The sequence below is a fragment of the Scyliorhinus canicula genome, chromosome 4, assembly GCF_902713615.1.
Source record: "Scyliorhinus canicula chromosome 4, sScyCan1.1, whole genome shotgun sequence".
Classification (NCBI taxonomy): Eukaryota; Metazoa; Chordata; class Chondrichthyes; order Carcharhiniformes; family Scyliorhinidae; genus Scyliorhinus; species Scyliorhinus canicula.
Window position 1 is genome coordinate 104519049 of NC_052149.1, and position 21329 is coordinate 104540377.

A 21329-nucleotide genomic window follows, 5' to 3' on the forward strand; every position below is an offset into this window, starting at 1 on the left:
GCTATTGGGCAAGGGGAAATACTCTGCTTGGCAACAGAAGACATGGCCAAAGGCAAAAACTTGGGGAAGCTCAGTGGTACTTTATACTGGTGTTGCAATGTGTCGTGCCACCATGTACCCCTGATGATCTGGAACCGTGTATACCAAAAGTATAAGAATACTATATGTATTTTTAAAAGTTTAGTAAGCACAGATAATTATTTGTTCAATATTATTTAATTCTGTTTTGAAGTATTGTTTTTGTATCTGAAGCTGCAACATTCAAAACTCCCAATTTCTTAGCAGCCCTGAAAGATTCATAGCTGTTTTCTGGGAATTGTTAAATGCAACTACTTAATTTAACATGCCACCATCACTTGGCTTGAACAAGATAAACAGTGTAAACTGCTGGCTGAAAAGTATTCTTTAATTAATTTTCCATTTAACAAATTAAGTTTCTTCTCATTTGACTAGGTTTGCGAACAATTGGTGTGATAACCAAGCTTGATCTAATGGATGATGGTACAGATGCTAGGGAGGTATTGGAGAACAAGTTGCTGCCTCTTCGCAGAGGTATCACATATAAATGAGCCATTGTAGTTGGTGTTTAAAACATTTTGTTATAAAATCAATTTTTAGAACATTGGAAGAAACAGCAGGCTCATTAATTGACACTGAATGTTTTGCTTTCAAAAGCGTTTTTTCTTGGCTGAACTTGTTAGTAAGATTTATCATATTGTTCAAAGGAATTAAGCTTTGCCCGTCTCTGTCAAAATTTGTGAATTTCAATCCAGAGCAGATTAGGATTTGATAAAAATATATTTATTTTTCATGGAGATGCATTGTATACTCACTTGCAATGCACCACAGGTTAATGTGGCATGGATTCATACCACTATCTCTCATTTATTGACTTGACTGTCTTTTGCTGGATGAGAAGCAGTGAATTAACATGAGACAACAGTCTATGATTCTAAACTTCTTAAAGGAGGTGGTTTCTCTTTAGGTTCTCCTTATGAACAGAAGAGCAGAAACAAAGATCACCCACTTTGAAATAATTCAAAATCTGTAGAGTTTGTAAATGGAATGTGGTGACAGTAACCAAATAAAATTCAGAAGGGTCATCATTAGCAATTAAGACTTGTATATATGTGGGTGTTGATATGACCAAACAGTGCTTTTGAATTAAATGTTGCTTTCTGTTAGGTCAGTTACTGAACAAATAATCCAGAGCCACAAGTTCAAAACCCACCGTGGCAGATTCTGAATTGAAGTCAGTTTCTTAAAAAACATTTGTACCTGTAAAAGTGTCCATAATTCACATTTAAAAACCCAACTGGTTCACTAACGGAAACTAGTAACTGGTGTGCTCTATGTGACTCCAGTGCCTCACCAATGTGATTGATGCTTAACTTCCCTCTGTTGTGTTTGCCACCACCACCACCTTAAGTGCAGAACAATGCCAGCAGTGCGGGTTCAATTACCGTACCGGCCTCCCCAAACAGACGCCGGAATGTGACGACTAGGGGCTTTACAGAGTAACTTCATTTGAAGCCTACTTGTGACAATAAGCGATTTTCATTTCATTTTTCATTTCACTAGGGACAAATGCGGGACTTGTCAGCAATGATCATATCTCAGGAATGAATTTTGAAAAAAAAATATGGAATTTGTATTAATAAAAGCAAAATACTGCAGATGCTGGAGATCTGAAATACAAACAACAAATGCAGGAAAATCTCAGCAAGTCGGGCAGCATTTGTGCAGTGAGAAACAGAATTAACAGGAGTCCAATATGATTCTCTTCGGAAGAAATTATATTGGACTCCAAACATTAACTCTGTTTGTCTCGCCACAGATGCTGCCAGATCTGCTGAGGTTTTCCAGCATTTTTTATTTTTATCTTGTATGAAACTTGTATTTCTGTTTTCTTGGCTGCTAGGATACATTGGTGTTGTCAACCGAAGCCAGAAGGATATTGAAGGGAAAAAGGACATTAAAACAGCGCTTGCGGCAGAAAGAAAATTTTTTGTTTCTCATTCGGCATACAGACATATGGCAGATCGTATGGGAACACCACACCTCCAGAAGCTTCTCAATGAGGTGAGAGGAAAATATCATGTTTAGTCTGATTTTACTTTTGTTTCATTGGGGAGGGTATCATTTGTAGATGCAATCTACTGAGCATATCTGCCATAATATGTTCATACTGAAGACAAATTTGTCAAACATGAGCTAAGATGAAGTGGGTGGCCATTCAATCCGCAAACATAATCCTGAGTTTGATATTGCCTATTGTTTTAATTCTCCATCTTGCTCTCACTATGCCTCCTGCAGTGCTCCCACACAAGCTCGAGGAACAGAATATCATCTTTCGACTAGGGACTTTGCAACCCTCTGGCTTCAACATTAAGTTCAACAATTTTAGTACAATTTCATAGAAATGGGCCTACAGGACCACAGTCCACTGGATCCTTATCCTTCTTTAGCAACAGTGAGATGAAGGCCTGCCCCATTGTTTGTGGCAAGCCACCCTTAACCATTGTGTCCTCAATATTCCCACAATCAACGATGCCAGCCTATCCTTAAATCTTCTATAAAATTCGACTGGAAACCCATGGGGCCCCGTCGCCTTGCATGCCTGCATCCTCCCAATCGCCATCTTCACCTCCCCCACCCCCACCGGCTCCTCCAACCCTGTCCTCTCCTCCTCCCCAAACCTCGGATATTCTAGCCCACCCAAAAGCTCCCTCATCTCCTGCTCCTCCTCCGGTGGCTCCAACTTATACAGTTCCCCATTGACACCTAATCAATCTGTTCTGGAGCCATCACCAACTCTCCGCTTTATCCCGCAACCAAACTATCTCCTTGCCACATCCTCCTTACATACGCCGTGCCTTCTCCTGGAATTCATAGATGGCCCTTCTTGCCCTGTTCAACTGACACTGATTTCCCCGTGGACAATAGGTCAAAACTCGACTCCAACTCCTTCCTCTTTGCCAGGAGACCTCGGTTCAGGTACCCCCAGTACCTCCCATCCACCTCCAAGATCTTTTATCAGTCGTTCCATTCCTCCCTATCCACCTTAACCTTAAACAAAATTATCTCCCACTCACCACCGCCTTCAGAGCCTCCCAGACTACCGACCATAAGACTTTCCCCATGCAATTAAGCCCCACATACTCCTCAATCACCTTCCCTATCTTGTCACAGAAACTCCGGTCCATCAATAACCCCAGATCCATTCTCCACCCTGGCCTCTGGCTGCCCCCTTCTCCAAAACCACATCTATCCAATGTGGGGCCTGATCTGAGGTAACAATTGCTGAGTACTCTGCCCTCTTAATTCCAAGCAACAGCTACTTCTGGTGATGGTGGGCGGGAGGCAGCCGCACGTTGGAGGGCTGCCGTTTGGGAAAGGCATTGTCGGGGTTTAACGCCCGGTCCTAGGGGCAGGGAAGGCAGTAGAAGTCGGGAGAAAGCACAGTAAAGGGAAATGTCGAGGATCAGTAAAAAAATGGCCGTAGAAAAAGCAGCTGAAAGTCCGTCAGGGAGTGGAAAGGTCACCGCGGGGTCGGCAAGGAAAATGGATGTTGGCGAAGCTATTGGGGGAGGGTGATGATCCCTCCCGATATGAACTGGATCGGGCTCATTGGTCGTGGAGGCCTGTACCAAAGGACAGTGAGCCGCCAAGAGTAGTGACTCTGTTTTCGTAGGTACAGTGTGAAGGAGAAGGTTCTGTGCTGGGCAAAGCAGAAGTGGGTGGTGCAGTGCGCTGGAGCTGGTATACGCATATATCAGGACTTTACGGTGGAGCTGGCGAGGAGGCGGGTGAAGATGGCGCTGTACATCAATAAGGTGCGGTGCGGCATGGTATACCCAGCTAAGTTGAGGGTGCCCTACAAATCCAACGACTTTTATTTCGGGGCAGTGGAAGCAGCGGAGGAGTTTGCGAAGGCAGAAGGTCTGTGGCTGAATTCAGAAGGGGTCATGTACTGATGTAGCCTTATGTAACTGTATTTTTTCACTGCGGCAGGTTTATGTGCTAAATGAGCCAACGTTGTATAAACTTGGACAAGGGAAGAGAGGGGACTTCCACTTGCAATGAGGGATCTTTGGAGCTTGGGTGTGTATGCGGGGTTTGTGTGCTAAAGTGGATTTCTTGGTCTTCCTTGGGCCAGGCAGGGGTGAAAGAGACCCGGGCGGGGGCCTCCACGCTGGCTGGTTTAAGCCGGCCAGTGAACGGGAGTGAGGTGAGGTGGGGTGGGGGGATGGGACTGCAGCCATCGGAGCCTGGCAGAACAGGGTCCGATGGGTCTAGCGGGCGTTGGAAAGTTGGGGGGAAGGAACGGAGATTGGGGGGAGGATATTTGTGGGTGGGGTGTAAATTCTGGAGAAAATGTGAAAATGGAGAATAAAAAAAAAAATTCCAGCCAACAGCACCTTTTCCCATCTCAAAAAAGTAAATCTTTGAGAACACCTTGTGCACCAGGGACAAAAACGAATACTCCTGATCCCTTAGGTGTGAAAATCCACGGGTCCACTCCCCCATCTCCCTCATAAGCCCTGTCAACGCCTTTGCGGCCCCCCCCCCCCCCCCCCCCCCCCCCAACCGACTGGTCAGCGAGTATGGCTGAGACCTATCCATCTTCGGTTCCAGCACTATGTTCCAGTCCCCCCTTCTATCCACTTATGGGTATCCAGATCCGGGATGGCACCGAACGCCTTCTTCATCAACCCCGCATCATTCCAATTTGGGCCATATACACTTGCCTCGCGACCAACCTCCCCTCCAACGCTCCCGTCGCTATCACATCCGTGCCCTCCTGACCAGCCACCACCTTTTCCACCTGAAACCTCACCCTTTTCCCCACCAATATCATCCCCCCACCCAAGCCTTACTATTGAACCCCGAATGAAACACCTGACTCACCTAACCCTTCCTAAACCTCACCTGATCCTTCATCCTGAAATGGGCCCCTGCAGCATCACCACATCAGCTTTTAAACTCTTCAAGTGCGCAAAAATTCTCGCCCTCTTCAATGGTCCCCCTAACCCCCTCACGTTCCACGTCACTATTCTGACCGGTGGTGTCTCTTTTCCCCTCACTCCTCCTATCCTCCCTTACCATTACCCTGGACCCTGCCACATCCCTTTTGTTATCGTAGTACCCCCCCATCCACCTCCTCTTGCAAACACCTCACCCAGCATTGAGCCTCTCCCTCCATCATTCACAACTTCCGGGTCCATCGAAACCTGCACAACAATGTTCCAATGACTGCGGCCCCCTCCCCATCACACTCCTGTTCACTTGCCAACTTACTTTTGCTTGTTTGATGGCCTCTGCCAGAGCTCCCCCCCCCTGCCAAAATCCGGCTACAATTGGCCAAAAAACAAACCTCCGTTAAACCAAGGTGCAAAACAGAACCACATCTATAAGGAAAACAAAACAAAACCCAAAACACAGGAAAGCAACCCCCCACCCCCATTCAAGAAATATAAAACAAAATGGCAATTAAATGGAAAACCCTCCATAAGAAAAACACCATCCTCATCCCCACCAACCAAATCTTAATCCCAACTTCATCTCAGTCCCTGTCCTTCGGCCTTAACGATCGCCTCCACCATCTCAAAGTAGAAATCTCTTGCATTGTGAGTCACTCTCAACTTCGCAGGGTAGAGCATTCCAAATCTCACTCCGCTGCCATACACTGCCGCTGTCCAAAGGCCGCCTGCCTTCTGGCCAGTTCCGCTGTCGCGTCTTGGTATATTCGTATACTGACGTCTTCCCACTTCACATCTCGCCGCTGCTTCGCCCAGCTCAAAACCTTCTCCTTCACGTGGTAACTTTGAAAGCAGACTATAACCGCCCTTGTTGGCTGATTCGCTGGCTTCGGCTTGAGTGACCGATGTACCCTGTCCAACTCGAAGCAGGAGGATTCTTCCCAGGCCCCCCAATCAACTCTGCAAACAGACCAAAACATACCTTCAATTCCTTAATCCAAGTAATTGATATAAATTGTAAAACATTGAGGCACCAGCACTGATCCCTGTAACACCACTTATCACACCCTGCCAACCAACTTTCTGTTTCTTGTAATCTACCCAACTTCAATCCATGCCAATATGTTACGCCTGCACCATGAGCTTTTATTTTACGCAATAACCTTTGATGTAGCACCTTCTCAAACACATTTTGGAAATCTACTGGTTCGCCTTTATCCACAGCACATGTGACTCCTTTAAAGATCTCCAATAAGTGGGTGAAACATAATTTCACCTTTAGAAAACCTTGTCTACTCTTCCTGATTGCCGTGAATTTTTTCAAGAGCCCTGCTATAACATCTTTAATAATGCTTTCTAACATTTTCCCTTTGATCGATGTTAGGCTAACTGCTCTATAGTTTCCTGCTTTCTGTTTCTCTCCCTTTTTGAATAAAGGAGTTACATTTGCTATCTTCCAATCTAATGGAACCTTCCCTGAATTTAGGGACTTTTAGAAAATTAAAACCAATGCATCACCTATCTCATTAGCCACTTCTTTCAAGACGTTAGGGTGAATCCATCCGGACCAGGGCATTTGTCAGCCCACAGACCCAACAATTTTCTCAATGCAGTAGTCCCCCGTTATACCGCGCTCCGCAATACCGCGGTTCGCGATATACGGCGGGGGGGCTTATGGACCCCAACTTACTCGAAACAGCCGGGTGCTGTCAGCTTCCCTCTCCGGATCAAAGTGAGCCGGCCGCTGAAGTTCGCCACCTCTGCCGGAACAATTCACCAGCTTGACCCGGGACGGGCGGTGGGGCAGTGCAGGGGAGGAGGAGGGAATGGAAAACGCAGCCCCTGGATCGTCCCGCACATGGATCGTCCCGCACAGCGATCTAGCTCCTCAAGACCAGAATCCTTAGCACCGTCAGCAACGCAGAGGAATAGGCTGCCGATATGTGTGGATGTAGCCTGGGGTGGGAGGGTGGTGTAACGGAGCCAAGGTGGAGCCCTTGCACCCCGGGAGTGTGGGCGTGAAGCCCAAGTTGCCTTGGCCAAACAGGCGCGAGCACTCTTGCTGTCTGTATTGTACAGCATTCAGCCGAGTCCCCAGTCCTTCTGCCCTCAGATGAAAACGAAGCCAAGGACGATCCTCTTCGAAGAGAGAAAATAACATAAAGCAAGTATGGGATATTCAGCTCAGATGCCTGCAAAAAGTCTAAAGATGTTTAATTTTCATCATTTCAATCCGTTTTCCATTGAAAAGCAGCCGATACATCACCTTGCAGGACCACATTGCACCAACCAACAGCTATTTGTAGAAAATCTTAATCGTAAATGAATTTAGAGAGAACATTTTTACAATTTGTTACAAATGTTGCATCACGGAAACCTTCTACATCGGTAAGAAGCATCACTTAAAACAGAACGTGACGCCAGGTCGTGCGCGAAGAGGCTAGACGGCTGTGGATCCCTGCGGACTGTTGGACATTTCACATCGTGGATATCCGCGGCTCGGATGTAACGCGGGTGGCTGTCTTGGACCCCAACACCCGCGTTATAACGGGGGACTGCTGTACCACTTCCCTGGTGATTGTAACTTTCCTGATTTGGAAAGTTGCATTTGAAAAGTTGTTTCAAGTGGTGTTCCACAGGGCTCGGTGTTGGGACCTTTATAGTTTGTGTTCGATTTGGACGTGAACATGGGAGGCACAATTGAGAAATTTGCAGGCGATACAAAGATTTTCCGAGTGGTGGACTGAGTGGAGGATAGCTACAATCTTCAGAATTATATAGGTTGGTGGAGTGGGCGAGAAAGTGGCAGATGGAATTTAACACAGAGAAGTGTGAGGTCATGCATTCAGGGAGGTCAAACAGTTATAGGGAGTACACAATAAATGGAAATATACTAAGGGGGCAGATGAAGTGAGAGATCTTGGCATCCAAGTACACAGGTCCCTAAAGACAGCAGTTGAAGTGGACAAGGTTGTGAAGAAAGCATATGGAATGCTGTCCTTCATTAGTAGAGGTAATTAATATAAAAGTAAGGATATAATGTTATAAGGGTAAAAGACACTGGTGAAGCCACAACTGGAATATTGTGCGCAGTTCTGGTCACCACATTACAGGAAGGACATAATTGCTCTGGAGAGAGTGCAGAGGAAGTTTACAAAAATGTTGCCAAGGCTAGAAAAGTGTAGCTACGAACAGAGAATAGAAAGGTTGGGGTTATTTTCCTTGGATAAAGAAGGCTGATGGGTGAATTAATTGAGGTGTACAAAATTATTGAGGGGAATAGATAGAATAGTTTCCTTGGTGGAGAATTCTAAAACCAGGGGACATAGATTCAAGTTAAGAGGCAGAAGGTGTAGAGGGGACATTCTTTTATGCAGAGGGTAGTGGGTGTTTGGAATTCGCTGCCCGAGTTGGTGGTGGAGGCAGAGCCCCTAAACTCTTTTAAAATGTATTTGGACCTGTACCTCAAGTGCTCCAAGCTACAGTGCTAAGGACTGGGTGCAGGAAGGTGGGATTTGAAAGGGCACCTGGCGTGGACAAAATGGGAAAAATGGCCTCCTTCTGTGCTGTAATGTTTCTATGACTCTATGATATTCTTTACAATCTTCTGACCTTCCACTCAACTTTATGCATGCATGCTTTTACTTTTTTTGTTAACCACAGGTGACCGCCCCTCCCTTTGGAATTTTCCTTTTTCATTGGAATATGTCTATTCTGTGCATTCTGAAATATCCCTTCAAATGTCTGTCACTGAACATCTGTAATCTTTTCCTTTTGTTCACATTTGCACCCTCCGCTTTCATGCCCTCATAATTATCCTTAAGTAAATTTAAAATACTAACCTTGAGTGCACTCTTCTCTCCCTCAAACTGAATGTAGAATGTAATCATATTATGATCGCTGATACCTAGGGGTGCCTTCACTAAGAGGTTATCAATTAATCCTAGTTCAATGCACAACACCAAATCTAGCATATCCCGCCCCCTGGTTGGCTCCAGATGTGCTGGTCAAAGAAACTATCCCAAAAGCATTCTATGAACTCCTGCGCTATTTTTGCCCATCTAATCTTTCCAATCTATATGTAGATTTTAAATCCCCCATGATAATCACAGTACCTTTCTGACAAACTCCTGTTATCTCTTATACTCCTACCATATTACAGTTAGGGGGCATGTACACCATAGGAGCAGAATTAGACCATTCGGCCAATTGAGTCTGCTCTGCCATTCGATCATGACTGATATGTTTCTCAACACTATTCTCCTGCCTTCTTCCCATAATCCCTGATCCTCCTATTATTCAAGAACCTCTCTATCTCTGTCTTAAAGTGACTTCTTGCATTTATAATTTCGCATCTCTACGTAAACTGCTTCTCCACCCTGGCTTCCTGATCGCTGATCAATCCTCTAATGTACTAATACCATTATTAATTAACAGAGCCACCCTTCTTAGCTTTCTGTCTATCCTAAATGTCACAGACCCTTCAATATTCCGGTTCCAATCTGTGTCTTGTCTCTCATAGCTGTCAGATCATATTTATTAATTTCTGCTTGCACCATCAGTTCTTTGTTTTGTTTTGAATGCTAAATGCATTCAGCTGCAGAGCATTAAGCTTTGGTCTTTTATTATGTGATTGCACTGGAGGGGGTGCAGAGGCTATTCATCAGGATGTTGCTTGGGATAGAACATTTAAGTTATGAAGAGAGGTTGGATAGGTTAGGATTGTTTTCACTGGAGCAGTGTAATGACTTAGGCCAGACCTTTGTGATTGTCCAATTAGAATACGAGTTTCCTGATTAGTGGCCCAATCAGGGAACCCCTTTCTGTGTATATAACAGGAAGTGTCAGATCCTTTGCACTCCCGGTGTAGACAGCAAAGAACAAAGAAAAGTACAGCACAGGAACAGGCCCTTCGGCCCTCCAAGCCTGTGCCGACTATGCTGCCCGTCTAAACTAAAATCTTCGACACTTCTGGGGTCCGTATCCCTCTATTCCCATCCTATTCATGTATTTGTCAAGATGCCCCATAAACGTCACTATTGTCCCTGCTTCCACCACGTCCTTCGGTAGCGAGTTCCAGGCACCCACTACCCTCTGTGCAAAAAAACGTGCCTCGTACATCTCCTCTAAACCTTGCGCTTCGCACCTTAAACCTATGCCCCTAGTAATTGACCACTCCACCCTGGGAAAAAGTCTCTGACCGCTCTGTCTATGCCCCTCATAATTTTGTAGACCTCTATCAGGCCGCCCCTCAATCTCCGTCGTTCCAGTGAGAACAAACCGAGTTTATTCAACCGCTCCTCATAGCTAATGCCCTCCATACCAGGCAACATCCTGGTAAATCTCTTCTGCACCCTCTCTAAAGCCGCCACATCCTTCTGGTAGTGTGGCGACCAAAATTGAACACTATACTCCAAGTGTGGCCTAATTCAGGTTCTATTCAGCTGCAACATGACTTGCCAATTTTTATACTCAGTGCCCCGGCCAATGAAGGCAAGCATGCCGTATGCCTTCTTGACTACCTTCTCCACCTGGGTTGCCCTTTCAGTGACCTGTGGACATGTACACCTAGATCTTTCTGACTGCCAATACTCTTGAGGGGTTCTACCATTCACTGTATATTCCAAACCTGTATTAGACCTTCCAAAACGCATTACCTCACATTTGTCCGTATTAAACTCCATCTACCATCTCTCCGCCCAAGTCTCCAAACGATCTAAATCCTGCTGTATTCTCTGACAGTCCTCATCGCTATCTGCAGTTCAACCAACCTTTGTGTCGTCTGCAAACTTACTAATCAGACCAGTTTCCTCCAAATCATTTATGTATACTACGAGCAGCAAAGGTCCCAGCACTGATCCCTGCGGAACACACTAGTCACAGCCCTCCAATCAGAAAAGCACCCTTCCATTGCTACACTCTGCCTTCTATGACCTAGCCAGTTCTGTATCCATCTTGCCAGCTCACCTCTGATCCCGTGTGACTTCATCTTTTGTACCAGTCTGCCATGAGGGACCTTGTCAAAGGCCTTACTGAAGTCCAGATATCCAACATCCACTGCCCTACCTGCATCAGCCATCTTTGTGACCTCCTCGAAAAACTCTATCAAGTTAGTGAGACACGACCTCCCGTTCAGAAAACCGTGCTGCCCCTCGCTAATATGTCCACTTGCTTCCAAATGGGAGTAGATCCTGTCTCGAAGAATTCTCTCCAGTAATTTTCCTACCACTGACGTAAGGCTCACAGGTCTGTAGTTCCCTGGATTATCCTTGCTACCCTTCTAAACAAAGGAACAAAATTGGCTATTCTCCAGTCCTCCGGGACATCACCTGAAGACAGTGAGCAGATTCAATGGTCATGGTTGTTCAGCTGTTGGGTTTGTAAATAACGGAATTCTGATGACGGGACTTCTGCCTCTGTGGACTTATTACACTGGCGATGAGGAAAATGGAACGACCTGAAGAAACCTCCTTGTCAGCAGCTGCTGCATATTGAGGATAAGCCACTGACAGGCAAACTGCCTTTATTCGGAAAGTTGGGCTCTCTTGACCCTGCAGTGGAAGACTGGGCCCAATATGTAGAGTGGATGAAGTACTTCTTTAGAGCAAACAATATAATTCCGGATGAAAAGCAATGGGTCATTCTGCTGACCGCGTGTGGGCCAGCAGCCTTTGACATTATGCGCAAAAGCGTGTGCCTAAAGAGGGAAATGAGTTTTCCCAGCACCTAAAGTAACCTATCTGGGGTACAAGGTTGACAGATTATGGCTGCACTCTTTGGAGGATTGGGTGAGGGTGATTCAAGATGCCCCGGCCCCCACCACAATCCAGGAGTTAAGGTCTTTTTTATGACTGGTGACATATTACGGAAAATTCTAGAGCTTCCATCTTGGACCCCCTACAATTACGAAAAAAGGGGCAAGCCTTGGAGTGGCCCGCCCGCCAAGACAGCACAGAGAGGGAATAACGGACAGGAATGATCAATAGTGTTTGCTTCCAGGACGTTGGCAGCAGCAGAACGAAAGTACGCCCAAATCGAAAAGGAAGGACTGGCTGTGAACTTCGCGGGGAAGAAATTTCACCAGTCCTTGTACAGGTGGAAATTCACTATAATTACAGACCACAAGCCATTGCTGGGTTTGTTGAAAGAAGACAAAGCAATACCACCAATAGCTTCGGACCGGATCCAACACTGGGCCGTACTACTGCCGGCGTACCAGTATCATAGAACATAGAACAGCACAGAACAGGCCCTTCGGCCCTCGATGTTGTGCCGAGCAATGATCATCCTACTCAAACCCACGTATCCACCCTATACCCGTAACCCAAGAACACCACCCCTTAACCTTACTTTTTAGGACACTACGGGCAATTTAGCATAGCCAATCCACCTAACCCGCACATCTTTGGACTGTGGGAGGAAACCGGAGCACCCGGAGGAAACCCACGCACACACGGGGAGGACGTGCAGACTCCGCACAGACAGTGACCCAGCCGGGAATCGAACCTGGGACCCTGGAGCTGTGAAGCATTTATGCTAACCACCATGCTACCGCGCTGCCCTGGCGCTGCCCTGCCCGCGCTCAACTGGAGCATCGGCCAGGAACCCGGATAGAAACGCCTATGCACTAAGCAGGCTGCTATTACCGGACTCCCCGCCATTAATACCCAAAATAGAAGAAATAGTAATGACATTACATTTCCTGAACACCCTTCCAGTGGCCGCACAAAACATTTGTTTATGGACCCAAAGGGACACGGTTTTATCAAAAATAAGACACATGGTGCTAACAGGGGAGATGGAAAGACTGGTCCGGGTGGAATTCCACCCTTATTGGAGCAAAAGAGACCATGGAAAGAGACCGTGGAAGACGGGATCCTGGTATGGGGGGCTCGAGTAATAGTTCCAAGTCAAGGCCGTCGAGCCATACTGGCTGAGCTACGTCATGGGCACCTTGGAGTCTCAAAAAAGGAAGATGCTGGCCAGAAGCTATGTCTGGTTGCCGGGCCTGGACACAGACATAGCGGCATTGGTAGGCCGGTGCCAGGAATGTCAACAAGGGCAGAAGGTGCCACCGGCAGTCCCGTTGCACCCATGGGAATGGCCAGGTAGATCATGGTCACGACTTCATGTTGATTTTACAGGCCCATTTATGGGTTCAATGTTATTTATAATAGTTAACGCCATTCCAAATGGCTGGACGTCTACAAAATGAATTTTGCAAATTCAACAGCTACCATTGAAAAACACTGCACCTCGTTTGCAACTCATGGTATCCCGGAGGTGTTAGTTTCAAATAATGGATCGGTTTTCACCAACCAGGACTTCACAAAATTTATGAAATTGAATGGCATTCGGCACATAAGGACGGCACTATACCACCAGGCATCGAATGGTTTGGCAGAGAGAGCCTCCAGACCTTAAAAGTCGGGTTGAAGAAACGGTCAGCAGCATTATTGGACACCAAACTGTCGTGCTGGCTATTTGACTACATAACAACCCCACTCGCCACAACGGGAATAGCACCAGCGGAGCTACTCATGGGCAGACGACTCCGAACTCGGTTGAGTCAACTATTCCCGAATTTAGGTGGCAGAATAGAGCGATACCAGGAGGCCCAATGCAGGGGCCATGATAACACTCGCCGTAAAAGGCAGTTCAACATGGGTGAAAATGTATGGGTCAGAAATTATGCGAATGGCCCCACATGGGTGGCAGGAACAGTCAAGGCCAGGACAGGACCTGTGCCATATGAGATACGTGTGGGAAAACATGTAATAAAGAAACATCTGGACTAGGTGCGGGCCTCAGATTCGTTTTTTCCTCCGGAGCAAACTCCGACCAGCAGACCAAGGACCATGGAGAGTCCTCCCAGACAAACTATTCACGCCCCTCCAACACCACTTGTGAGGACATCGGACTTGGGCATGGACACGGTGGATGATGCCGCAGCTGTACCCCTGCCACCGGAGGAAAGGGGCGAACCGCCCCTCAGGCGCTCACATCAGAAAAGACGGGCGCCTAGCCGTTATATCCTCTACGTCGGAGGCCGAAGTTGAGGAGTCGGTCCTGGCGCCAAAACGAAGCAGGAGACCCATGAGTCATGAGGACCATGGGGCTCCTCGGACTTTTGGGGGGGGAGGGGAGACTTATGCCAGGCCTTTGAGATTGGCCAATTAGAATACGAGTTCCCTGATTAGTGGCCCAATCAGGGAACCCCTTTCTATGTATATAACAGGGAGTGTCAGATCCTCTGCACTCCCGGTGTAGACAGCAGACTGAATGGTCATGGTTGTTCAGCTGTTAAGTTTGTAAGCAAAGGAATTCTGGTGACGGGATTTCTGCCTCCGTGGACGTATTACAAGCAGAGAGGGGCGACCTGATTGAGGTGTACAAGATTATGAGGCGCATGGACAGGGTGGCTAAGGAGCAGCTGTTCCCCTTAGTTGATGGATCAGTTACGAGAGGACACAAGTTCAAGGTCAAGGGCAGGAGGTTTACGGGGTTTTGAGGAAAAATATTTTACCCGCAGGGTGGTGACGGTCTGGAATGCACTGCTTGTGATACTTTAAAAAGTATCTGGATGAGCATTCAAGGCTATGGGCCAAGTGCTGGTATATGGGATTAGGTAGGCAGGTCAGGAATTTTCATGAGCGGTGCAGACTAGATGGATCGAAGAGCCTCTTTAGTGCTGTAATATTCTGTGATTCTGTGATTATTTTGGCAGCATCGCGCCTTATCTGCTGATTTACTCTTGGATTTATACTCTGTTCCTCCCTATCATGGTCTGTTTATCATTTACATGTTAGTACCCATCTCCCATGCCGTATTTCTACTTTTTGGAATACCACATCTTCCCTATTTGATCCCGTGTCCCACTATTTAGTTTAAAACTCTCTCTAATTCCCTAATTATGGGTGGAATTCTCCGCACCCGGGAAAAATCGGCAACGCCGTCGTGAACTCGGCTGAGTTTCACGACGGCTCCCCACGGCCCTGTTACCGAGCGATTCAGGCCCCAGAAATGGGCTAGGAGCTGGGCCGCGGGAAACACATGGGCGATGACGCCAGAATCGTGTGACGCCCGAATGACGTCGGTATGATGCCGCTCCGCGTTGTAAAAAGGCGGTCAGCAGACTGAGAGGGAGGATGACGGAGCTATGGAGAGCCGCCCCGAGGTTCGCAGAGAGTGACCTGGAGACCTTCCTCGATGTGGTGGCGCAGCGGAGGAGCATTATCTTCCCGAGAAGAGGGCATCGCCACCCTGTCAGTGTCGTACGACGGGCCTGGCGTGAGGTGGGCACGGCAGTCAGTTCAGTGCTGTGGGGCAGACCCCTCGGTCTGGGGAGCAATGCCGAAAGAAGCTCCACGACCTCACCAGAGCTGCCAGGGTAAGTGCCAAGAGGGTGCCCCCCCCCCCCCCCCCCCCCCACCCCACCAACCCCACAAAGTCCCTTATCACCCACCTCCCCCCCCCCCCCCAGGCTCGAGGGGGAGGGGGGCGAGAGTGAGTGGAGGGTGGTTAACAAAGTTTTCACAGACCCACATGAGCGCTGCGACCCCCTGGAGAGATGCCATGGTTTAGCTGCAACTTTCCCCCCCAACCTGTGCCAATATCTGAATGGCCTGCTGATACCTGCTGAATGGTAATGATCTATCTATGCCCCCCCAACAGGACAAGACTGCGCACAACAACCGGGAGCACAACAAGACCGGAGAGGGTTCTTCCATAAGGCACCCCCCTGGACCTTGCTGGGGGATCTGGCACCCGAGAGGTCGCGCAATGCGTGGTTGGCGGTGCAGAACCAAGTGAGACAACCCTGCATGACAACCCCCCCCCCCCCCCAAGCCCATCCTCTCCCCCCTCACACTCAGCCCACTGGACCCCCCCCCCCATCCTCTCTCCCCTCACACTCAGCCCACTGGACCTCCCATCCTCTCTCCCCTCACACTCAGCTCACTGGACCCCCCCATCCTCTCTCCCCTCACACTCAGCCCACTGGACCATTCAACGCCCGGCCGAGCGTGTCTAAATAACCCTGTCATATTCTGTTCCTTAGGGCGTGCTGACGAACATCCAGGGAGGTCTGCTGCCACACCCAGCTGGACATCCGCCACCACCACTGCACCCAGGGCCGCACGCCAGAGGGTGGCAGGACGTCAGTCAGGAGTGCCATCCTCCCAACCCGGGAACGTCCAGCAGGGCGCACACACGGCGCCACACTCAGGAGACTCCATTGAGGGAGAAGACGACATGGGCCGCGTGCGCCCTGCGGCCAGATATGAATGGGACAATGACACTGCAGAGATTATGACAGACGAGGACCTAGAGCTTGCGGCACTGCTATTTCCCCACCATCCACCATCCCAGAGACACTCCCCTCGGTTGGGCAATTAAGTGATTAGGTTCCTGGGTCACGGTCTGGTGTGCACCACACAGCTGAGCCGGTACAGCAGGTGGAGGACGGAGCAGCCGAGGGCCTGGACTGTCAGAGGGCAGCCCAGGCCCAGCATCTATCTGGCTCCCAGATGTTTCCCGGGTTCCTGGATTTACTCAACCCACCCGCACAGCCGATGCATTTTCAAACCCAGGGACACAATGAGGGGATGAGGGCCGTCTTCCAGAAGCTGCAGACGCAGTTAGAGGAGTCAAACCGCGTCCAGGAGCAGGGAGTGGTGCCGATCATGGCAGCCACCCAGGCCGACACCGCACGGGTGGCATCCGCGGTCGAGGCAATGGGCGAAACGGTTTCGGCCATGGGTCAGGTTAAGCAAGGCGTTGGGCTTCACGTGCACGCGTCATCCATGGCCCTGGACAGGGTTGCCCTCTCGCAGGCAGCAATGCACCAGAGCCAGCATGACATTGCCGGCGCGCTACGGGCCCTGGCCGAGTCTCAGCAGGTCATGGCCCAGTCGCAGCAGTCAGTCGCGGAGAGCATCAACCGCCTGACGCACGTGCTGGGTGGCGTCGCGCACTCACAGGTTGAGGTCGCACAGTCCCTGGCGGGAATGTCTAACTCCCTGGACTCCGTCTCTGCGAACCTTCGGACCCTGGTCGATACGGTTGCAGGCCTCCAGGACTGGCAGCGTCAGGTGTCGGTGGGGTGACGGGGCACCTCCCTGCTCGCACCTCCGTCCCACAGTGAGGCCCGGGGGCCACCGGGCTCCCCGAGGGAGGAGGAGGTTCCGGGGCCCGTCCCATTAACTCCATCACGGGATGTCCCGGAACGCTCGGCCTCCCCCCGTCCCATCCCTGGTGCATCGGGTGGGCAGAGGGCAGAGCAGGGTGGTACCACGTCATCCGAAACGCCCGCGGAGCAGCCTGGCCCAGCAAGTCCGGGTCGCCCCAGGAAACGAGTGCCGACGGGGGGACATGTCGCAGTGGGTGATTCTCAGCAGTCCGCCTCCACTCCTGCTGTACCATCTGGAGATCCACCTAGACGTAGTGGTAGGGCCCGTAAAGCAACGAAGAGGGACACATAGTAAGTTGGCACAGGTGAAGGGCACAGATTAGTTGTAGGGGCTAGGGCATCTGTACATAATGTTAACCATTAAACTCACTGTTGCACCTAACTTGTAAGACTGTGTGATTTTTTACGTTGCTACAGGGATCGTGATGGTGACCGAGTGTCGCTGGGGTTGACGAGCGGTGAAACTTCGGTGCCGGATGTGTAGTCCCTTCCCCCCTCCCACCTCCTACCCCACGCGGGCACGTGATGGAGTGTCCCTGATGAACTCAGCGACCACCGAGATGGATGGTTCAGCAATCCAAAGGAGCGCTCCACCACACCCCTGGTTGCTGCATGGGCCTCGTTGTAATGGGTCTCCGCGTTGGTCTGAGGCCTCCGTATAGGCGTCATCAGCCACGACCTCAGCGGATAACCCCTGTCGCCCAGCAACCAGCCCCTCAGCCGGGGGGGGCCGTCCCTCAAACAGAGCAGGAATGTACGACTGCGCAAGAATGTACGCATCATGCACACTCACTGGGAACCTTGCGCACACGTACATGATCCTCATGTGGGGGTTGCATACCACCTGGATATTTATGGAGTATGTCCCCCTCCTGTTTGTGAACACCTCCCTGTCCCCTGCAGGCGGGCGCATGGGGACGTGAACACAATCGATTGCACCCTGCACCATCAGTATACCGGCCATGTTGGCAAATCCACGAGCTCGTGAATCTTGACTTGCTCGGTCCTCGGGAAAGGTGATGTAGCGGTCGGCGATGGCATAGAGGGCGTCGGTCACATCACGGAAGCACCTTTGCACCGATGCCTGGGAGATCCCGGAGAGGTCCCCACTCGGAGACTGGAAGGAGCCGGTTGCATAAAAGTTCAGTGCACCGTCACCTTGACGGCAACCGGGATCGCGTGTCCTCCCCCCGTTCCACGCGGGGCGAGGTGCGACACGAGTTGGCATTTATGTGTCACCGTGTCTCTGCTCAACCGGAGTCGTCTCCTGCAGGTGCTGTCCGGCATTGTCTGGAATGAGATCCGGGGACGGTAAACCCTGGGCCACAGTCGTCGTCTCTGGCGCCTTGGCTCCACCATCAATGCCTCCTCCTCCCCCTCCTCCTCCCCCCCATGCTGCTTGACGACGGGCAACTCCTCGGCCATTCCCTCTGCTCCCGCATCTGACCCTGCATCCACTGTGGGATGTGACTGTGGACGCTGCTCCATCTCCAACTGCAGTGCAGCGGCCCCAACCACTGCGCTGAACATTGCTGTTATGTTTGAATACATTTTGCTCACCTACAGAAGGGTGGTGGGGGGCAGAGAAACAACATGTTAGACGGAGGTTATTCGACACCTCGGCAGCCGCCTGCCACGGGATACCTGTGTGTCCCGGAGGCCTGGTCGCGCTGCTGACATGCGGCCAGCCTAACCCCTAGTCACTTTCTGCGTCCAATGGGCAGTTAACTACGTCCTCCTCACCGGTGCGTCAGTGTCCTGTGGCCATAAGCCACAGGGCAACCAGCGGCCGTGTCCTCGTGACCGTCCTGCAATGGCAGGGCGACTGACATGTTGCATCCGGGGGTGGACGAGCCCATCCACTCCACTCACCCCCCACCCCCCACCCACTACTCGCTCTCCTCCCCCCTCCCACTTGTCCCTCTCTCTCTCTCCCTCCCTCCCCACTTGTCCCTCTCTCTCTCTCTCTCTCCCCCCCTCTCCCTCCCACTTGTCCCTCTCTCTCTCTCTCTCCCCCTCTCCCCTCCCCCTCCCACTTGTCCCTCTCTCTCTCCCCCCTATCCCTCCCCCTCCCATCTGTCCCTCTCTCCCCCCTCTCCCACCCCCTCCCACGTCCCTCTCTCTCTCATTCTCCCTCCCCCCCACTTGTCCCTCTCTCTCTCTCTCTCTCCCCCCCTCTCCCTCCCACTTGTCCCTCTCTCTCTCTCTCCCCCCCTCTCTCCCCCCTCCCAGTTGTCCCTCTCTCTCTCTCTCTCTCTCTCTCTCTCTCTCTCTCCCCCTCCCTCCCCCCTTCCATTTGTCCCACTCTCTCTCTCACCCCCCTCTCCCTCCCCCCTCCCACTTGTCCATCTCTCTCTTCCCCCCGCCCCCCCTCCCAGTTGTCCCCCCTCTCTCTCTCTCTCTCTCTCTCTCTCTCTCTCCCCCCACTCTCCCACCCTCCCTCCCACTCCCCCCCCCCCCCCCCCCCCCACTGGCCACAGCGTTCTCGGGGATGCCTTCCCCAGTTTGCAGAGACTCCGGGACGGTCCGCTCACCTCCTGACTCCTCGTCAGCCAGCATGACTGGCTAGCGACTTTTAAAACCAGGTGTGGACATCGAAGTCGTGACATGGCGTCACGTCAGGACTTCGGCCCATTCGGGCCGGAGAATAGCGGGGGTGCTGGAGAGTTGCCATTTTGCCTCCATCGGGCGACTCTCCGTGGATTTTCGCGAGTATCCCGACCACGGACATTTGACCGGTGGGGAGAATAGCGGGAGCGCGTTGGACCGGCGTCGCTTGAAAAATCGGCGCGGCCCGCTATTCTCCGAACTGGCGTGGGAGCGGAGAATCGCGCCCTATGTGTTTCACTAGAATATCAGCCCCAGCATGTTTCAGGTGTAGATTGTTCCAACAGTTCAAATCCCACTTCCTCAGTACTCGTGCCAGTGTCATGAGCCAGAACCTACTCTTCCCAAACCTGTCTTTCAGGTTCTCTAATATTATTTCTCTAATATTATTTTTCCCATGCCAATTTACAGGTATGTGATCCTTAGCTAAAAGATGGATTAATAGGCTGGAATTTTCCGGCTACTCACGCTGGCAGGATCTTCCAGTACCTTCGCCGCACCCCTGCTGTGGTGGGTGGTGTCGACGTGGGGAGGTTGTTCATCTTCATTGTGTTTTTACCGGGAATAATATGGACAGATGGTTGCATATGGTTTGGTTGGTTCATTTGCTGGTAATATTGGCATGCAGTTCCTTTTGTGCAGGGTGGTGGCACATGGTCGTTTGCCAATTTGACTTATTTTGATCCATGGATTTGCACCAAATAGAACTCTTGAGGTTAATGCCCAATCTTCGTGTAATGCTCTGTGCAAGCTTCCAGAACAATATCTAATCTAAAGATGGCAAGGGATGAGACAGAGGTTGTGTCCTCCTGCTTGGCATGTTATTTTTCTCTTCAGAGATGTTGCTCCCATTTTTCTAAACAGTTCTGTTTTAACCTCCAAACTCATCCCTCACATTTTCATAATTTTCTATTTTCCCCAATTCTCTTCCCTGTGGCTCACACTGCTGCTTCTATTCAAATGGCCTTTGTTTCTGATAATGCCTCACTTTACGAAAATGAGATGTTACATTATCCAACAATCATTTCACTGTTACTTTCTGTTTTTCAAAAATCTGCTGCTCACTTTGTGAGTCAATTTTTAATCATTTTTTTTTCAACCCTGAAAAAAGACTCGAATCCAGAATATCCGCTGCCTGTTCATTCCACAGGTGTCATCTGACCTGCTGTGTATTTGCAGCGTTTATTCTGGGTTTGTTTCAGATTTCCAGTATTTTGCTCTTTCCATTTTCAGATGAATTTCAAACACCTGCTTCAGGCTTTCATCCTAGCAGTTTGCTGAATTCATGCCTTGTCTGGGGAGATGAAAAGAATGTAATACCCTCTGGATCATGCAGTTCCCCAGTGTTCACTATTGTAGCCACAGAATGTCAATTATATCCTTGTTTAACATTGCTTAACCTAAACGTCATTACAAAAGTGCTGTTGCAAAATTTCCAATAGAAAAACAACAGGTTTCATTGCACTTTCACTTTCTCAAATATAAGATAAATCCAAAAGGTTTTGTGAAAGATCTATTAAAACTTGGCAACTTGTTTAAAGTTATTTTGA

The 21329-nt window shown here is 49.8% G+C and overlaps 1 protein-coding gene across 5 annotated transcripts in view; it reads left to right on the plus strand.

Moving 5' to 3' along the window:
* The window catches only part of dnm3a (dynamin 3a), a 338917-nt gene that overhangs the window by 86021 nt on the left and 231567 nt on the right, over positions 1-21329 (plus strand). For all 5 annotated transcript variants that reach the window (XM_038794962.1, XM_038794965.1, XM_038794964.1 and 2 more), the window contains 2 exons: positions 454-552; positions 1922-2082. In XM_038794962.1, the coding sequence (XP_038650890.1) occupies positions 454-552; positions 1922-2082 (260 nt within the window). The remainder of the gene's footprint in view (positions 1-453; positions 553-1921; positions 2083-21329) is intronic.